This window comes from Phoenix dactylifera, chromosome 5 (assembly GCF_051530095.1).
Source record: "Phoenix dactylifera cultivar Ajwa chromosome 5, Ajwa_hap1_PhDact_Kaust_v1.1, whole genome shotgun sequence".
Classification (NCBI taxonomy): Eukaryota; Viridiplantae; Streptophyta; class Magnoliopsida; order Arecales; family Arecaceae; genus Phoenix; species Phoenix dactylifera.
Genome location: NC_143194.1, coordinates 24760446 through 24778879, shown reverse-complemented (window position 1 = coordinate 24778879; position 18434 = coordinate 24760446). Strand labels below are relative to the sequence as shown.

Sequence of the window (18434 nt, the reverse complement as noted above, 5' to 3'; positions counted from 1 at the left end):
CACGGTATCAGAATCCAGTAATCGATACAAAAGCAATTCCAGTCATCAAAAAATCATAATGTTTATGAGAAAACAAAAATTTATAATTTACATTTTTAACACACTCGTAAAAACCAGGGAGTTGAAATTTCTTTTTTTAAATCTGCCATGCCATAGTAAAACAAAATCTATATAGGAAAGGTTTTTAAAACTTGTTTTCCGAGGAGGCAACGATTTACAGAAAACAGAGTGCATCAATTTTTGTTAGGCAGCGAAATTAATACTATCTTATAATGCCTATAATTAGAGAAATATAAGTAAAAAGAAATGATGTCAAAATAATTTCAGGAGACTGATGGCATGACGTTGGAACGGCCAGGCGAGCCCCTTGGCGTGCATCTCTTCAAAAGGGAAGCGTGCGTCGCAGAAAGGTGAACATTCCCGAGCCCTCGTTGCTTGCTCCTCCTGTCAGCAGCCTCTCTTCAAAAGAACCACTGTGCTCAAATAACGGACATCATTTGGTTCAGGGAATAAAGTTTCAGCAGAAACTTGTTTCAGCAAGGAGTAGAACCATGCTATACAGTATGCACCTCTCAGATTAACAAGAGATTCCAAAAATGTATTTAAATTAATATCCCCCTTTTTAACCTGACTCATAGATATGGTTGCTTACACCTGTATATCTGAAATATTTCACTTTCAAGCAAATATCCAATCTTGTCAGCCAGTTGTATACTCAGATACATTGAATTTATAAGTGAGGCTCCTGCTTAGGGATCCAAGCCTTCCAAAGAAGTTATGCATCCTCATCGAAAAGACCTGCATTCCTGAGAGTTAGATTAGTCCAAAACGGGCCTAAAGCATGTCATTCTTGCTCCACTGTATCTCAAAGTTTCAGCTTTCATTTGCCCGCACTGAATGCCAATTTCATTCTTGCATATAAATCAGGTTTACTTGCAGAGAGACTTTGCCCCTTATGCTTGAGATTGAAATGCTGTGGATTTCAGCGCGGAGAAATCTACTTGCATAGACACTAGGTTGACTTGCTCAGAGGCTTCTTTCAAGATGCTCAGCTGAAAAATTGATGCACAGGGTAGCTAGCTTATATTCTTCAGCTGACTTTGAAGCCTCTGTAATTTAGATTTGCCATAAAGCTAAAGTATCCTGTATCATAGTTTGTCCTGCCTGCTTCACAAAAGATATATCAATAGGATCAGAATGCTAGCAAAGTTGTTGTGTCTGCATGCAAAGGAAACCAATTCACAAATGCATGCTCTGGCCCTGGATGATGGCTGTAGAGATGCCACTTACTTCTGGAAAGGATCTGCTACGTTCTTTCTGGAGTTGATGAGAACAGCTGAGAAAGACAAATTATTTTGCTTGTCTGAGGCTCCCAAGTGATTGGAATTACTGCTATCTTCAACCTTCCTTGATTTTCCAGTGGTTGATCCAAGGATCTGGACTGTTAAGCTACCACCTATAGAGAAATAAGGTTAAATCAAGGCAGTCAAAGCAACATGGACAAGAAAGCAAGGGAAAAGGATGTTAGATTTGAGAAAAGTAAGGATATATTAAAAAAAGATGAAATGGGCTAAACATTTAAGGAGTTATAATGATCTCAGAATACTAGAAGAAATGCGTCCTTGTCCATTTTCCAACATCTCTGGACCTCCATGTCCCACCAATCAACCATAACTTTAGTTTTTTCCTACAGAAATGTCTTATAGCAAGAATTTGGCCCCAAATATTTTGTTGCAGACAATTTTTTCCACAAGAATCACAGACCAGCTTTAGCTTTTCATTATGGAGTAGAAGGTATTTTGGTTTTGTATTTCATTAAAACCATTTCCAAGATGAGTAGGTTCTTGTAATTTATGCACTCCAGCTTCCTATAAGAAAGCTTCCAAAAGTATAACCATATTCTTACCAGAATACTTAAGAGAAATATTCAAATGTATAAAATCAACAGAATTAATTTAGCATTAAGTTGTAGTTGTCTTTTTACAAATAAAAATATTTTACTTAATTCTTTTGCCAGATTTGAGTGCTAATACAAAGAAGTTGACATTATTTAGCTCACTGCAGTGAATAAGGTGCCACTAAGCAAGAAGAAGAAAGATTGATTATAGATAGAAGCTGGTAGATAGATGTCTTCTTACATAACACAAGAGCAGCTCCAATCCATCCAGTGGTACCCCACCTTTCACCAAGTAAAAACCATGCGAAGGCTGCACCCCATACTGGTTCCAAACCATAAATAATCGCAGCTTCAGTTGCTGAAACATCACCCATGGCATCCAACTGCAGAAGCATATGCATTTGGGTTTTTATTTCCATGTAAATCACTATTATAAGAAAAATTTAACATGAAACTTGAAGGAAATAACAAAATAATAATAATAATAATAAAGATAAATTCACCTCTGCCCATAAGCATAAACCAGTTGAAAATATGCCTGTGTATATTGCTGGTATCCAAGGAAATGAAATTATGTAATCCCACAACATTGACCAAGCACAGGATCCTAAGTTCAGATCATGCACATTGCCAAAGATATTTCTAACCAAAAACCACATCACTGATGACAAAGCCATGACACAGACCTGAACAAAAGAGATTATTTTGAGAGATGGAGATTTTTTACATCGGGATGCAAACCATTGAGAAAAGACACAAGATGGTGCAAAATACAGGCTTAAGAACAGCAAAATGTACCTCATAGCCGAGAAGTTCTAAGAAATTCTCTTTTTTTGTACTTCTTGAAATTTGTTCAGTTCTAAGCATATGGATCCCGAAGAACACCGCACTCAAGATGTTCAAAGCATCACCAATCTTCACATACAGTCACAATGATGCAGAGAGTAAGATGATTACACCAGGCAACTCCAAAAAATTATTTGGCACATACATGTATTTTTATTCTTTTTCTTGTGTCGGGGCAGGGCAGTGGGGTTATACCATTCTAACCAGAGTAACTAAGATGTTTGCTCTGACATAATAAATACCTTATTCTACCCCTTTATTTTGTATCAAATCATGTTTGGAGACTAATGGGTGTCTTGGTGTATTAACATGCATTAAACGCACTAGCATATGATAATTGCAAAATATGATGCATTGGTTTAAAAGAAAGAAAGAAAGAAAGAAAACACACTTCACAAAACAAGTCATATAGATCATGCCATATGGGATACTATGGTGATTAGCATTTAGTAAACTATTTCATCACCGTGGATAAAGCAATACACTGACAGATTAATGCCATAGGAAAACAAAAGAGGTGATACTTACACAAGGAGGAGAACCACCACACTCTAGCATAGCAACTCCAACAAGAGACGCAAATGCTCCAGACCAGATAAAGGCTGGCACTGTTGCACCAAACATGCCATCAATTAAAGGCACAACAATTACCTGCTCAACATGATGGAGCTTATTTAGAATTTTGGTTAACAATTCTCATTCTTCCAAATAACATTATATGCTGGGAAGAGATTATTTGGATGGGGTTGAGCGATGGGGGGAGGGTCTTACTGTAAAGGCAGAAATGAAGGATGCACGTCCTGCATCTGATGTGAGTAATCCAAGGGCCTGACTCAGGTAGCCTAAGCTTACCCAGAGACCTAATTCTATTCCTGCAGAGCGAATGTTGCTATCCCCACGCGCCTGTAATACAAATGGTAGGAAAGGAATGGCTGAAAGAACAAACCGCACCATGGTAAACAACGAAGGCTCCATAACCACTTCAACTTCTTTCAAAACAGGAATATCGCTGGCTGAAAGGGTAGAAAGAAGAGCAAGAAGTGAGACATAAATATCACTTAAGCTTTCCCTAAGGCATTGCTATTACAATTTATATGTCACTTTATTTTAATGGTTACATAGAGTAGAATTAAATAAAACACTTATATTCTATAACATTATTGTAGGAAACTATCATTGTAATTAAAATATGGTAATAAAAGAATATGATGTTTTAGAGAGAAGTTAAAAGAAATTACTCCATATAAGCTTGGCATTCTGATGTTGTTACAATTTCTAAATAACCTGAGACTAATTAGTGATACAAGTCAAATAAGTAATTTTACAGTAAACAGTCATGTCAAAATGTCGCAGCTAACATACTGCCCAAGAATTCTCAGGAAAAGTATACCACCCACCCTCCAAAAAAAAAAAAAACTCAGGTAATGTACAAATAACCTATAAATATGTTTGATCGAGGTACGCTTTGCAGTATGAAGTTTGAGAACAGGTCTTCAAAAAATGTGGTGATGCAACAACCCGCTGATAGTAGAATCTAACCCAACCAATACTCTTAGAAGGTGCCATAAGCCCACACATGTTATAGTCATACATGGTATATGAACATATGGTAGTCACTACTCAACCCACTTAACAGGTATATGTAGTTTGAATGATATAGATTTTGTTGAGAGGACACCTAGAGCTGCGCAGGTGCTAGAGATTCTGATGCAGATGACACGATTAAAATAAATAATTAGTTAGTTGATTAATTAATTAACTAATCAGCAAACAAGCAAAAGCCACAATTGGAGTGAATAATAAGAAGCTATAATCTGCTTATGGCAAGGTACAAATCTCTTCTGGTCAATAATTGGCTAGCAGATGATACAAACTCATGTATCATGCCAATAATCTTACGGCAAGGTATGTAACATAGTGCAGTGTGATACGGATCATTTCTAATACTAATAAGGCCACAGAGCTCTTTACTTAACTAATGTCTAACCTTCCAAACTTTTCTTTTTTCCTATTGACAAATCTATGGTTCTTGCATGGTGGTCTTACATTTATAGTCCAAACTCTTACTGTTTAATCTGCCTTAAGTTTGACAAGGATGGAAGAATACTAGTTAGCACAGAATTGTTGTTTGTCTGTTGATTATAGCACATCTACTATGCTCCCATTCATCTATGACTTTCTTGCATGATTCTGCAAGTGGTTTGTACATGTATAGTTTACATACATGCTAACCTGGTATAATTATGTGTTCATTGGATATGAAAAACGTAATTCTGTTTATTAGGCCAGATAGTTGTTCTAATAAGAAAAAGCAGTCAATCCACCACTTGCATCTCAAGGTTCCATCGAAAAAGTTAAAAAAAAAAAAATCACTCTTGAGACCCTAAATTCATCTAGAAAACAGCAAGCTCGAACACAACAAAGAAAGACAAGAAGTGTACACTATAAAGTATAAAGCCTTTGAAGTAATTGCCATCTCCTAGGACGAAAACTTGCTCATTTAGAGAATACAATGGCAAAGAAACTAGTATTAGATGTGAAGAATAATAAGTATATAACTTACATCAATGAAGAGCATCTAAGCGAAAGTAGCACTAGTCAAGGTAGAACTATCTATGCTTGGTTAATGATCAGTCAGCTTTAACAGTAATTAAATAAATTATGATGAAACAGAGGCAATACTGGTCATAGTGGTCAGTATCCTGACAATGACAATGATGATGACAAAAACAAGGATGATGATCATAGCAATAGGGCAAATTCTGATAGCGAAAACATGGTGGTGGTGCTAGTTCGTTCCCCAATTTTCTAATTAAGGTTGGGTAAGGATAGCCACAAAGATCATATTCCTTCATTTAGTTTCTTCATCTTTTTACTAACTGCTTTCAAAGTATTAAACCAACCTACCTTATGAAAATCGACTATTTCTCCTCTTATCTTGATGAGGTAGAATAGGAAAAAGATACATTAGAAAAGAAGCATACACCATTATGATCAACAGCTAAATACCCTATGTGCCACCATATGATTGTAAGTTTAGATAAAATTGTTGGCTAGTTAGGATCAAGAGCAGCAAAACTACAATAAAACCCACAATCCAGCACTCTTTATTTTCTTTTCTTCGTTTTTTTTTTTTTGGGGGGGGGGGGGGGGGGGGGGGGGAGTTGCAGGATTGTAGTGGTGGCAGTGATCAATTAAATAGAACGATATTATATTATGGATCATAACATAGATTCTTGCATTCCCTATGTACACCTATATAGATGTATCTTTGCAAGCAGGCATGCAATTTAATTTTGTCCAGCATGGACAAATAAGCATCATCAATACTAACGAGTAACTTCAGATTTATGTCAAACTAATCTTAGGATGCCATTAATGACTCAGAGATATCATAGTTTGAAAGGTGCAAGAAGCCAGGCTGCATGATACAGTTAATTACTCATAGATTGTATTTATCTAGTTATCAAAATGTCTTGAGATTTCTCCAGTTTTTCCTAGATTTTCAAGGTTGACTGCTTCAAATGGTTCTTTTAGAGGCTTCTTAGCATATGTCCAGAATATTGGTCGGCATGTCAAGAAGCCAGGCTGCATGGAGCATAATATATGTGGTATGCACAACTTGATGGCCAGTGCTAGAATAATACAAAATTGTGTTGAGGCAACTTGCTGACATTTCTATTACATCATAGAATAACTTTGTGAAGGTTGCAGAATTTTTCTCTTTTTTTGTGTCAAAGGTCTTGTTTTGTCTCTTGACAGGCTGCAACTGCTTCGATACCAAAAACCTTGATTCCACATGATGAGAAATCCTCCAAGGTTAAATACTCGTCCCATTTCTTTATCATACAATAGTTTATTGTTGTACAATGCCATTGAACATTAATATTAAATTCAGTTATTTCTTCTCTTTGTATTTGAGCCTTTTGCGACACAAGCTTGCATGTTTAGATGTTCATATTTTTGACCTCATCCCCCTCACACAATCCGTACAATCCTAGGTTTAATATCGGTGTCCAGCATGAACACTCCATAATAATATCATAGACTACAGCAAGTCCAATATACAAACTGCCTGCTAGTTTTCAGTCATGCTCCTTATCAAACCTTTCCTTCGTATAGATTAATAAATTCTCTTCCGTACCAAACGCAGAACCCTACCCAAAAAGAATTTTCTCATGCATCAAATTTTTACCAATCATTTACACTAGATACATAGCAGTTCAATTTTGTTCAGAACAACCATGATCACTCTTAGAATCCTAACTGGCATCCAAATTGGCATTATCGAGCATGGGTAAGATACTAATTTGGCTTCAGCTCAAGTGTATCGGCAATTTATTTAGTCAATCAATCACATAAAACAAAATAAAGAAAGGAAAAGACACTAATGAGAAGAAAAAGTACCGTAGATGACGGCGAGGACGTTGAGCAAGATGATGCTCCTAACCTTCTTCGAAGCAAAGAAGATCCGCTTCCACAAAGGACGCCGGCGGAAAGACTTCGACCTCAGCCTAAACATCGGCCTCCGGCTAAGGGGAGCAAAAATCTCCGCCCCCGTCGACGAGGCCTTGGCCTCGCTCCCCTCTCGGACGAAGCCATCCCCATCCAATCCACCGATATCAAAGGGGAGCCTGGAATTGGACTTCTTTTCGGCAGGCTCGCCCAAGGAAGGCGAAGGGGAGTCTTGCAACGAAGATCTTGGAATTCCGCGATCTCTACCTCCTCTTCCCCTAATCTCGCGGAAGGTGAAAGAGGTGAAGGAGAAGGTGGAGACGCTGAGAGGGGATCGAGAGATTCCGGCCTTCGGAGACCAAATCCGTCGACATGGGAAGGCAACGACCATCGCCTCCTCTTCCCTCCCCCTTCACGAATTCTTTACCGTAACGCGTTCAATGCGCAGGGGCTTTGAGAAACGTTACAAGAGGCAGCGGGAGCCGGGTTCAGGGTGTATCTTTCGCCCAAAAGAATGATTGATCTTTTTTTTTGCTATAGAGCCGTTGGATCGTCCGTGCACAGATCGCAAAGCGAAGATAAGCAATCCAACGGTGGATTTGGATGAAGGAAGATGAATTATTCTTCCATGCGAAAGATCCAGCCCCTATCGGCCTATCCGTGAGGGCGGGATGAGTGGTGGTGCGAATGCCGTATTCTCGGATTCCCAAGTGCCGGTTATCATGTCTACAAAATTTTGTGATGCGTCTCTTACTTTAGGTTGGTATCAACATCATCTTCTTGGCAAACCAAACACATGAAGCCCATGTCTAATAAGATTGATGTGTTGCAAAAAGAGGACATTATGCGCACAATATCTATTAGTTGCATGTGTGTTAATCTTCGGCATATCATTTGAATGAAACCATCTTAACTTTTACAGGAGCCTCACATCTTAGTGATAAGTGCATGTAAAAAAAATAATGCGCCATGTCAAGAGAGGATAGATATCGAAATGATGCGATATAGATTGAATGAAACTAAGGCTCGTAAGAATTATGAATCCGAGAAAATTAGAATTCAATCGGAGGATCATTGGATGCTTGACCAAATAATCAACTAACCAATTAACCAATTAATCAAATTATTCATTTTTCATGCAACTTTTGCACTTAGGTCATAAATAATCCATGATAACTCTATAAAATTAGAATGTCAAGATTATTTATGTGTAAACATCCTTTGTTTTTTCTTTTATTTATGTGTAAACATATTGTATTTTATTTACACCACCTACCTATATATTCCGATACAGTTATTTTTTTTCAAATGCATATAAATAACATATCTATTTTATCTATTTAAATATAAACATCAAGTAAATTAGGCTCGAGACAGATCTATCTATATATTCCCATACCTAAACATAAACACAAACTCAATTTTTAATAATGCACCCATTATCCAAAAATAGTCTAAAAAATAAAAAGAAAAAGATTTGTTTTAGCTTGTATATTCTTGCAAATAATGGCTTGCTGCATATTTATTTTTGAAAAATTACCTTTTGTATATGCACACTCAGATCATCTTGTTTTACATGGATACTCCTCCTGCTAGATTTTTTATTGGCGGCACTAATGAATAACTATTTCAATTTCACTCGATATTATTTTTCTAGCTTAATATTCCCACAAAAATGGTTTGTATTAAAAAGAACTATGTTTTTATATAATCTGTTTGGATATTAAATATAAAAAATAATAATTTTTTATTTAAATAATTATTTATTAATATTGTTGATAAAAAATTTAATGAAAAGGAATCCGTGCAAAAACAAGATGATTTTGAGAGAGATATATAGTACTTTTTGGAAGGTAAATATGTAACAAGCTATATTTGCAAGAACATATATGCAATAAATCCAAAAGGAAAAAGTCTTAGGCTGGTTTTTGATGCTTATTAGATATTTGCTATACTATTTTAGTCCTATTTTGTATGTGAAGTGGGCTAAAATAGCAAGATGAGAAGCTAGATAATAAAAAAGCAAGTGCATGGAGATAATAGAGAGTCACCATATATTATTTTCATCTCGTTCGCTGTCCAAGGAATTCATGCAAAACAAGATATTTGAGGAATATATATGATAATTTTTGGAAGATAAAAATATAATATGTTATATTTGCAAGAATATATATGTAATAAAACAAGAAAAAAAAAAGTCTTGGCTTGGTTTTTGATGTTTATTAGGTATTTGTTTGGCTATTTTGGTCCCATCTTGTATGTGAAGTGGGGTAAAACAAGACTAAGAGGGAGAAGCAAGTGCATAGAGATAATAAAAAGTCACCATACCTCATTGTTACCTTGTTTGCCCATTTCTCCAACATCAACATTTCTGTTATCATTTCCTTCATTATAAGAGGAAGCGAAAAAAATCATAATATGCTTCCAAGACAAAAAAGATATAAAAATTACATCTCATTTGAATTAGCAAATGAGAAAAGAACTACTAAATATAGAAGCCAATATGGACATGTACAAATGGGGTTTCAACTTTTTAAGTGTACCTTGCTTGGTCTATACCAGATGCAACAACTCTTTAGGATATTATACAATTAGGTTGTCATCCTTGTTAGCGTATCTATCACTCTATGAGCATCAAACATGACTAAGATTCGGTACTTGATTTAGTATTTTCCATGTTGCTGATTGTGTGGCAAAGACTATAAATGTATCGGATCTATAAAATGAGCAATTTTCAAACCTGCATCCAAAATTGATTAAAAATCATATTTGAGTCTTTTTAGGCCAGTGATTAATACTTTCGAAATTTGAAAGGACTCTTACCACAATAGTCCTTTATATATATCAAATCTATAGTAAAATGGATAATTAATATCAAATCTATGATGAGGAAAAGAACATGATATGCGAAGTAAATGATTGACTTTGAAAAAAATCAAGCTATTTTAAAAACAAATGTAAATACATATTACTATTTTATAGATTGAAAAATGATCAAAATCTTAGAATTACTAAGAATTATTTAGAATTTTGAAATTGACATGACAACGAATAGAGTTACGAAAAGTATGCATAAGATGAAAATACAAATCCAACAAGAAAGAGAATCAAAACAAGCCAAATAACTAACCTTTTTTATATTCCTGTTATAACAAATATAACTAAATTCAAGCTGATTCCACAAAAAATCTGGTAAGAAAACCTACTTTGATCTGATAAATTATTAAAAAAATAAATTAAACGTATATCTAATTAATTGTAAAATAATTGAATTATCTATTTTTTGTAGCATTCCCAAAATACCCCTCCACATCATGTCCGCCTCTCCGCCGCCTTCTCTCGGACGCGAACCACTCCGACGGCCGAGATCTGTCAAAACCCCCGCTGGCAAAACTGCGGGAGCAGCAGTCCGCGTCAAAAGAAACGCCGCATATTGCTGTTAATAACCACGCAGCCGATACAAGGCTCGATGGTATCTGCGGAGCAGCAGCCAAATGCTATCATCCGCCTCGTGGGGTACTTCTTCCGAGATGCCGCCACGAAACGCTCGGCGGGATCACTGGACCCCACAGCTGGCCCCAACTCAAAAGCTAGCTGTTGCCCGCCGTTGGCGTGAAAGCTGAAGCAATACCTCTCTCTCAGATAAGCTTCAACATATAAAAAAAAAATCCCGTCGCCCGAATTACCGTACGGAGCCGAGAAGAAGGATCGCTTCCTCACGGCCGTTCCGCGAACTGCCTTTTGCCCGATAGAAAGATAGAGATAGAGAGAGAGAGAGAGAGAGAGAGAGAGAGAGAGGAAAGAGAAGGAAGGAGAGAAAGCGCGGTGGTGGAGAGCGAGAGGAGGGGGTTGGAGGCGATGGAACGCCGGAAGGCGATGACATGGGCGAGGGTGGGGAAATCGGCGCAGGCGGTGGCGGCGCACGGGCTGCTCTTCTGCTTCACTCTTTTCCTCGCCCTCAAGATCGACGGTCGCATCTCCTATTCTTGGTGGTCGGTTCGCCGTCCTCTCTTCCCTTGTCCCCCCCTTCTTAGTTCGTTTCTAATTGTTCGGAGTTAACTTTTGTTTTGGTTGATTTTGGAGGACAAATTATTTTAATTCGTGGGGAAGTTGTGATTTTGAATTGCTAGTATTCTTGAAAGAAGACTCGGGTTAGGAATTCGCCGATAAAGGACGGTTGCGGGTGGGGGATGATAGGAGTTGGTTTCTTGTTTGCGAATATTGTCTCTGATGAGTACCATGTGCTCTGTAAGCCCTCAATTTAGTGATAGGTCAGTTGGATTGGATGTCTCGGAGTTGGGTTCTTTGCGTTCAGTCTGGTGTTGGTTGTACAGGAATTTTAGGTTTAGGATAGAGTGCTTTAGTGTTTGTTAGGTCATACTTAGTATATGAAGGAATTTATAGCTGCAGGCCTTGCAGTATCTGTTTCTTGGGTGTAGTACTTGCGATATTGGCATGCTATTAGTTCTTATTGAGGAACGAATTCATTGTTCCGCCGTCCTATTTCCCCCACCACAGTTTAAGTCATGATGTTGTAGTTCCCCTTTCTGTTTTACTGACATTCTTCTGCTCATATTTTATTCTGTGTACTCATTAGTTATGCTTATTAGTTCTAATTTGATTTTTTTTCCTTGCGAATTATAAGTTCTTTTGCCATTTTTGTTCAGTCTACTCATTTCTTGCGTTTTGTTATTTATCCATGTATATACATTCAAGGATTGCAATCCCTTCATTGCCCAAGACTACACAGATGTGCATGTCCCAAAATTTTAACCAACACAATTAGCTATATTACTTAAAAATTAGATCTTCACTCCCAAAGCCCATTAATTTTTTTTTGGAACGTTGTCATATCTCTCCATTATATTTTGTATTGAAAGTCAAGATAATTACATTGCTTCGGGATATCTCGTGGCCATCATTATTTGTTGGATCTGCATCCGATTTTTTTTTTTTAAACTTACATTATATATATATGCACTTTGTTTTTTGATGGACTGATATTTATACCTTAATCATCTAAAGGGTTTCTGCATGACTTTATTATAGTATTCATTTTTTCTGTCATCTAACAATATAGAAGGTCAATCGAGGGCAATGGCGAGGGTCGATGTAGGGCAACAGGCCAACAATAAAGGTCTTCAGGGAAGTATGGATAGCTAGACATTGTGGAGGAGGAAGAGGGCGAACACAAAGGGGCAGGTGGAGGTGGAAGAGGATAAGGGAGGAGGAGGAGGAGGAGAAGGAGAAAAATTAAAGGAGAAAGGACGATGGGAGGAAGAGGATAGATAGGAGGTGCAACAAAGAGAAATTAGGGTTTAACCTAAATAATAAGTCATGCTATACTCATAATTGGGAGAACCACACTTGGTCATTTATTGTTGGTATCTCTTTCTAAAATATTAGATGAAGAAGAAGAATCACAGAGTGAATTTATTGTAAATGGGGACTTTTCCTAGTGTTCCAAGGCTTTACATCTATTAGGTTTTCTGGTATTTAGTTGAAGTTCCTTATCCTGTGATAGTGTTGGGTACATAGATATCTTTCACTTCAAATCATTCTTATATCTGTATCATAGTCATAGGCATATAAGCATCACTTCATTCTAAAAATGCTATGTAGACATAGTCATGAATTATTCAGTAGCATTTTCATCTTACTACCTCCATCACCGCTTTCAACATTTATTGACCAGAACATCTTGAGATTTATTGTTTCTTATTCTTGTTTGAGTTTCAATGTGCTGTTAGTTCTTGAATTTATTTGACATCCTTTTGTTTCAGAGAAGTGCAGAATGTAGTTTTTATGGATGTTAATCCCCAAATCTCTCTCTCTCTTTAAGTATGCAGGATAGTTTTTGTCCCTCTTTGGTTGTTTCATGCTGGTGTTGCGCGTGGAAGGTTCTCCTTACCTGCTCCATCACTACCTTATGATCGTCATGTATGGTTTGCTAACAAGTTCTTGCTGGAAGATGGATTACTGTTCTGAAGTGCAATTAGCTGATAAACTTGTATCATGCACTAATAAAAGCAGTCTTCCTCTTACTGTACAGTGGGCACCTTGCCATTCTATCGTTGCGACACCATTGTTAATTGCATTTGAGCTCCTTCTTTGTATTTACCTCCAGAACATCAGCAGTAAGTGATATAAACATGTGATAAACTAGACAATAGTAGCATTCAGCATATTAAACCATATATATTCCATTTCAAAACATGCATTAATCATTAACTTTTCAAAGTTAATTTTCATTCTTTTACCTTTATCTCATTTTTTAATAAAGGTGTTATATGCAGCTCACACGGATCCGGCTATTAACTTGAAGATTGTTTTTATTCCCCTTTTGGCCTTTGAAGTAATCATTCTTGTTGACAATTTCAGGTAAATAATTCCAGCTTGATGGGAAACCTACATGTATATTCATCTGTTATTTGCATTTTAAGCTTTGCTTCATTTTGGCCCATTCATCAGAGATGCTAAATCATCCCACCAATGTCGCATTGGTTATGGAGCATAAATCTAATTAAGGATCCACAAAAGGGTAGAATTTTGCAACTAAGTGTCAACTTGTTGCCAAGGCCTTCATGCTAACATTCATCCTAGAATTCCTAGCACTTGTGGTTGTTGAATAGTGAGGGAATCCTAGAATTCCTAGCACTTGTGGTTGTTGAATAGTGAGGGACCTAGTCCACTGCCTCAGAAAGCATGCACATGTAAATACTTGCATGTAAGGGTGTCAATGTTTGGCTCATCTCATTGTGGGCTGGGTTTGGATCATGCAGAACAATTAGCATAGGAATCATGTCAGACAGCTTGACCCAAAATTTACGTGGGATAGGTTGTGGAGAGGAGAGGTTAAAGCTTCGACTTGTTTTGGCTTGTGACAATTGGTACTACCAACTAGAGGTTGTTAACACGCCCAAAAATGTAATATATAAGCTTCATCGCCTTGGCCTCTTAGGTTAGGATTTTGACTAGTTATGGGTCTTGAGAATTGCATTGTTAGCCAAGGATTTTTAACAAGTGTGAAAGCCTTTGGAGTCGGTCGAGTGGTTATAGGGGCGCCTAAAAGAAAGTAGTCGTTTCGTCCGGCTTTGAAAGCCTCACTTCACTCGTTTTATTGAGGGTTATTTCCCTAGATTTGGTAATGCTTAGGGGCCTACTATATAATAAATAAAGTATTTTTATCCTAGTATCTGACAATCTGATTTCTAGAATCTCTTGGCTCTGCATTGCATATCTTTATGTATGGTTCTGTGATGTCATCCTTCAGCTCCTGAAAAACTCTCTTTTGCCATCACTGAGCCCTCTGCCCCTTAACGTACCACATGTGATTCTCCAATGAACGCTTGTTGATGACCTACAGCTACAGCACTGACAATGAGTTGTGAATTTGTGATGGTGACCTGAACATGGAGAAGACTAGATGGCTTTTGCTGGCCAAACTTGACATGAATTGGGTTTTGATAGAAACTCTTGTTTTCTATAATTTTATTTGCTGTATTTTCTTCAGAAGATATATTTTTTAAGTTCATTCCCTTGTCATTTCCTTATGTGTTGCATCTTACTTCTCTTCCTCTTTCAATTTTTGAGTTTTAGGATAGTCATGTTGACTCAAAGGGTCAGGTTAGATTGGATATGAAATTTCTGGTATGAATAATTGGTTTGCGTTATGAAGGAGGAGTTTGGGCATTTGGCTTTGATTAAATAATTGGTTGGACCCACCAGACCTGGTACACAATGTAGCTACAGACAGGGTTGATTGTGTTTGAGTGTCCCATGTAACTGCCTACCTTACAGCAAAAAAGGAAAAGAAGATTGTGGGTACAGATCATGCCCAAGATTAATCTTGTTGGTATATGTTGTTGACCTGGCTCAATCCATTGGTAAAACATCTTCTGCATGCACACACATGATGAATGAAGACTAATATTGTTAAAATTGTTGACTTGCCCGACCTATTGGCAGCTCAACTTCTGCATGCATACACACGATGAATAAGAGAGAGAGAAGTTACCTAGCAAAATAACCAGAATATCAACACTTCACATCAATTAATGTGGTTATATCTTAACATCTTTAGGTTTAGACTCAAAGTTTGTTCATTGTCAATTTCAAAATTGCCATAAGTCTTAACAGCTGTCTCTGTCTGGTATCCATATCTGCTGAATAAAATGGTCATGGATATGTATATACCAGTGTCTGCACATATCCAATACATTTTGAGCCTGATTTAAAATTGACTCATGAGGTTAAGAGATGGATGCTATCTTTGAGAAACTAGATGGTTCGCAGTTGGGGTTTTGCTTATAGAGAGTATCTTAGGACTGACTACATCTGCTATGAAACTTAAATAGGAAATAATCAATATGAAAATGATACTAGTAAGCTAAAAACCTTGATTTAAAACAAATGAAGAGTATCCCATGTCATAACAATCCTGCAAGGAATCAGCCCTTTAAAAGCAGTCACTCCAGCAAAAAAAGCTGTCCTAATTTTAGATCCTAAACCCATTCTTGCACTCAAACAAGAGATGCTAATTCTTTTCAGCATTAATTTAGTTGGCACTTTTACAGTTATTAGTTGATTTTCTTTATTGGACTGAAATTAATTGATTTTCTTCTTGTTCTGGAATTGTCCTTTACCCTATATACAGAATGTGTAGGGCCTTAATGCCAGGAGATGAGGAAGGCATGAGTGACGAAGCTATATGGGAGACACTTCCTGTACGTTAACTTTGTTGGTTGTTGACATAGATAAACTTGTCATGATAATATCTTTTTATATAGATTTTGTCGATGCCATGATCTTGCCTTACTCATTTTATTATTGTTTCTTCGCTTCTTTCAGTGCTTTTATTATAACAGCAACGTATATTAGATAATATTTAGTATTCGCTCGAGCATGACAAATATGTTCAATTGGCTCGTACATAAGCTTGCAAAATGTTCTTCTCAATAAAATTTTAACACGGGCTGTGATTTTAAAGTATGCATCTTCTTAATCATACTTGTGATTTGTTCTTGGTTTAAATTCTTGGCCTTGAGCTGACATGATTTAATTGTATAATTGATTAGGCTTGGTTTATAAGCATCTAAGTAGCTAAGGCAGCTAGAAATTCCTGATGCTCCATAGTTCTTTTTACAGATTCTAAAATATAGAATTTTAGGTGTCATGGAGCCTATTAGGGGCTAAAAAGCAGTTTGAAAACCTTTCTCTGGTCTTAACCTAAGTTTATTTTGGATTCAAATCAAGGATTTCTGAACTAGTACTGGGTGCCGTACTAGTCGGCGCTCAGTCCAGTTTGGAACGGGGCCTATACCAAGAGAACACTACCTAGAGCCGGAGAAGACGAAGAGAGAGCGAGCGAGCGGGGGAGGGAGGGAGGAGTGCTGCGGACGCTTGGCGCTCCTTCTCCCTCCCTCTGCTCGATCTTTCTTTCTCTGTCTTTTCCGGCTCTGGTCGCGAACCGGTTTCAAAGCCGGAAATATATCGGTAGGCCATCGGTACGGTTCGTAACGGACGGAACCGTCCGGTTCGGGATGGTTCTGCATTCCTTGATTCAAATACTTCATAACATATGACATTTTGTTTATTTTGGATTCAAATACTTCATAACGTATGGCATGCTCTAAAGTCTAAACTCATGTTTTCAGGAGATCTAAAATCTAATGAAGAAAAGGATTTTATGATGTTGCGATTCCATGCCAGTTAGCATTTCCATTTCTATGCAGCTAGACTGGACCTAGTCATGATGCTCCATTTCTGTGAACACTACAAGCCATTTTGTCATTTCCCACTTTTCCCATTTTTTTGTTACATATTTTGTTTTTATTAACGTGTGGCAGAAGGATATGGGAGCTAAGATGGGAAAGGAAGGGGACCTTTTCATTTTTGCTATACATGCATTCCATCATGATCATTTTGTCTTTTAATGCCAGCATAACAATGTCCTAAACATTGTTATTGCGTGGTTGATCCTGCAAGATAAAGTGCAAACAATCAGATGATGAAGGCATTTCCCTTTGGTCTCTCTTTCTTGCTAGCTGCATCGTTCTTTACCATTGCATATCTTCATTTACTCATTCCTTGTTTTGATGTTCTTGACTGTCTTTATTAAGTTTGCTTTGTTTTTCCCTATTTCCCTATTTTCTTAGCATTCATGCATCGTGATCCTCTGTTTTTCTATTGGTTTGCTAACTTGCACCTATCCAAAACTCTCTAGCAAAGAAGATGCATCATTGTTCGTCTCCTAGATTTTGGTGCAGTTAGTATCTCAATCCGTTATATTTGTCTCCAAGGGAATGGATGGTTGCCCTATTTCATTGAAGGGTCGATTCAGAGATTAACATAAGTTAGATCGAACATATGACAAATTTTGATGAGCGCATAAGAATTTAATGTGAAGATTGAAAATGACAAGGGATGAAAAATAATATAGATGACTAGAGTCACTAAATCATGACTCTCATATCACCATGTTACCTAATTTAACGAAGCAAGCCATATACAGACTAATCTATCCCTGCAATAAATTAAAAAGTAAGCTCTTTTAAGGAGATCTTTACACTGTGATTTAATCTTAAAAATACAGAGCATTATTTTCATTTATACATACTTTAACACTGAAAATTGTGAAAAAACCTAAAGTTGCTGTAAATCAATTCCATTGCTTTTGAACAAATAAGCCCAACCAAATGCACAAGGTCATCTTAGCATTGCTTATACATTATATTATGCTAACAACTTTGAAAGGATAAGCTATCAGTATGCATGTGATGCATTTCATGGCCATGTCTTGTCCTTTTGTAGTTAATGTTCTACTTCCAAATATCTTTTCTGTATCTATTATATTTAAAAACCAAGAAATTATGATGAAGTAGATGTTCTATTGGTGTAATTCACAAATGCATGTCAATTCACAAGTATGTTCGATTCAATTATTTTGCTCCTTTTGATTAGAGAAGTTATCTGCCTCTTTATTTTATTGTAAAATAAACCCCTGGATATGAAAAGTGGTTTTCTTGACTCTTAAACAGTACTACATGACTCCTATATTTGCTTTAGAATTAATTTGATTAAACATTGATACCGAGCTTGATGTCAACCTAGGTTGGCACTTCTGGTGGCTATGTACTTGCCAACACGTTGCGAGTTGGATCTGAGCATAGCAGAACAAACTTAATTAGGTGAAATTTATGCAACGTTATCTGGTATAGATTGGAAAATCAAATGA

The 18434-nt window shown here is 36.9% G+C and overlaps 2 protein-coding genes across 4 annotated transcripts in view; one reads left to right on the top strand and one right to left on the bottom strand.

Annotated features, from left to right (window-relative positions):
- Nucleotides 1-496: 496 nt before the first annotated feature.
- On the bottom strand, nucleotides 497-7701 carry LOC103721388 (uncharacterized). Of its 2 annotated transcripts, none has more exons than XM_008811582.5 (8): nucleotides 7151-7701; nucleotides 3515-3756; nucleotides 3272-3394; nucleotides 2696-2812; nucleotides 2401-2583; nucleotides 2139-2280; nucleotides 1291-1456; nucleotides 497-1164 (listed from the first exon to the last, which is right to left on the bottom strand). In XM_008811582.5, the coding sequence occupies exons 1-8, from the start codon at nucleotides 7587-7589 to the stop codon at nucleotides 1149-1151; spliced, it is 1428 nt and encodes a 475-aa protein (XP_008809804.4). In that variant the 5' UTR covers nucleotides 7590-7701; the 3' UTR covers nucleotides 497-1148. The 2 variants fall into 2 exon arrangements, with proteins under 2 accessions (XP_008809804.4, XP_008809803.4); XM_008811581.5 differs by having other exon boundaries at nucleotides 497-1167; nucleotides 7151-7681.
- A 2894-nt stretch (nucleotides 7702-10595) lies between these two features.
- Nucleotides 10596-18434, top strand: part of LOC103721407 (uncharacterized) — a 31030-nt gene continuing 23191 nt past the window's right edge. For both annotated transcript variants that reach the window (XR_015987195.2, XM_039128818.3), the window contains exons 1-5: nucleotides 10596-11190; nucleotides 13048-13138; nucleotides 13251-13335; nucleotides 13495-13579; nucleotides 15855-15924. Coding sequence is in view for 1 of the 2 variants with exons in the window: in XM_039128818.3 (XP_038984746.1) it covers nucleotides 11057-11190; nucleotides 13048-13138; nucleotides 13251-13335; nucleotides 13495-13579; nucleotides 15855-15924 (465 nt within the window). In the remaining variant the exon portion in view is untranslated. The remainder of the gene's footprint in view (nucleotides 11191-13047; nucleotides 13139-13250; nucleotides 13336-13494; nucleotides 13580-15854; nucleotides 15925-18434) is intronic.

Excerpts from the sequence above, each read along its gene's own strand:
- LOC103721388 (XM_008811581.5), bottom strand. The coding sequence starts at position 7,589 with ATGGTCGTTGCCTTCCCATGTCGACGGATTTGGTCTCCGAAGGCCGGA. Across the intron at positions 3,395-3,514 it reads CCTTCATTTCTGCCTTTACA|GTAATTGTTGTGCCTTTAAT; the intron begins GTAAGACCCTCC and ends CATGTTGAGCAG. Across the intron at positions 2,281-2,400 it reads GTTTATGCTTATGGGCAGAG|TTGGATGCCATGGGTGATGT; the intron begins GTGAATTTATCT and ends ATGCTTCTGCAG.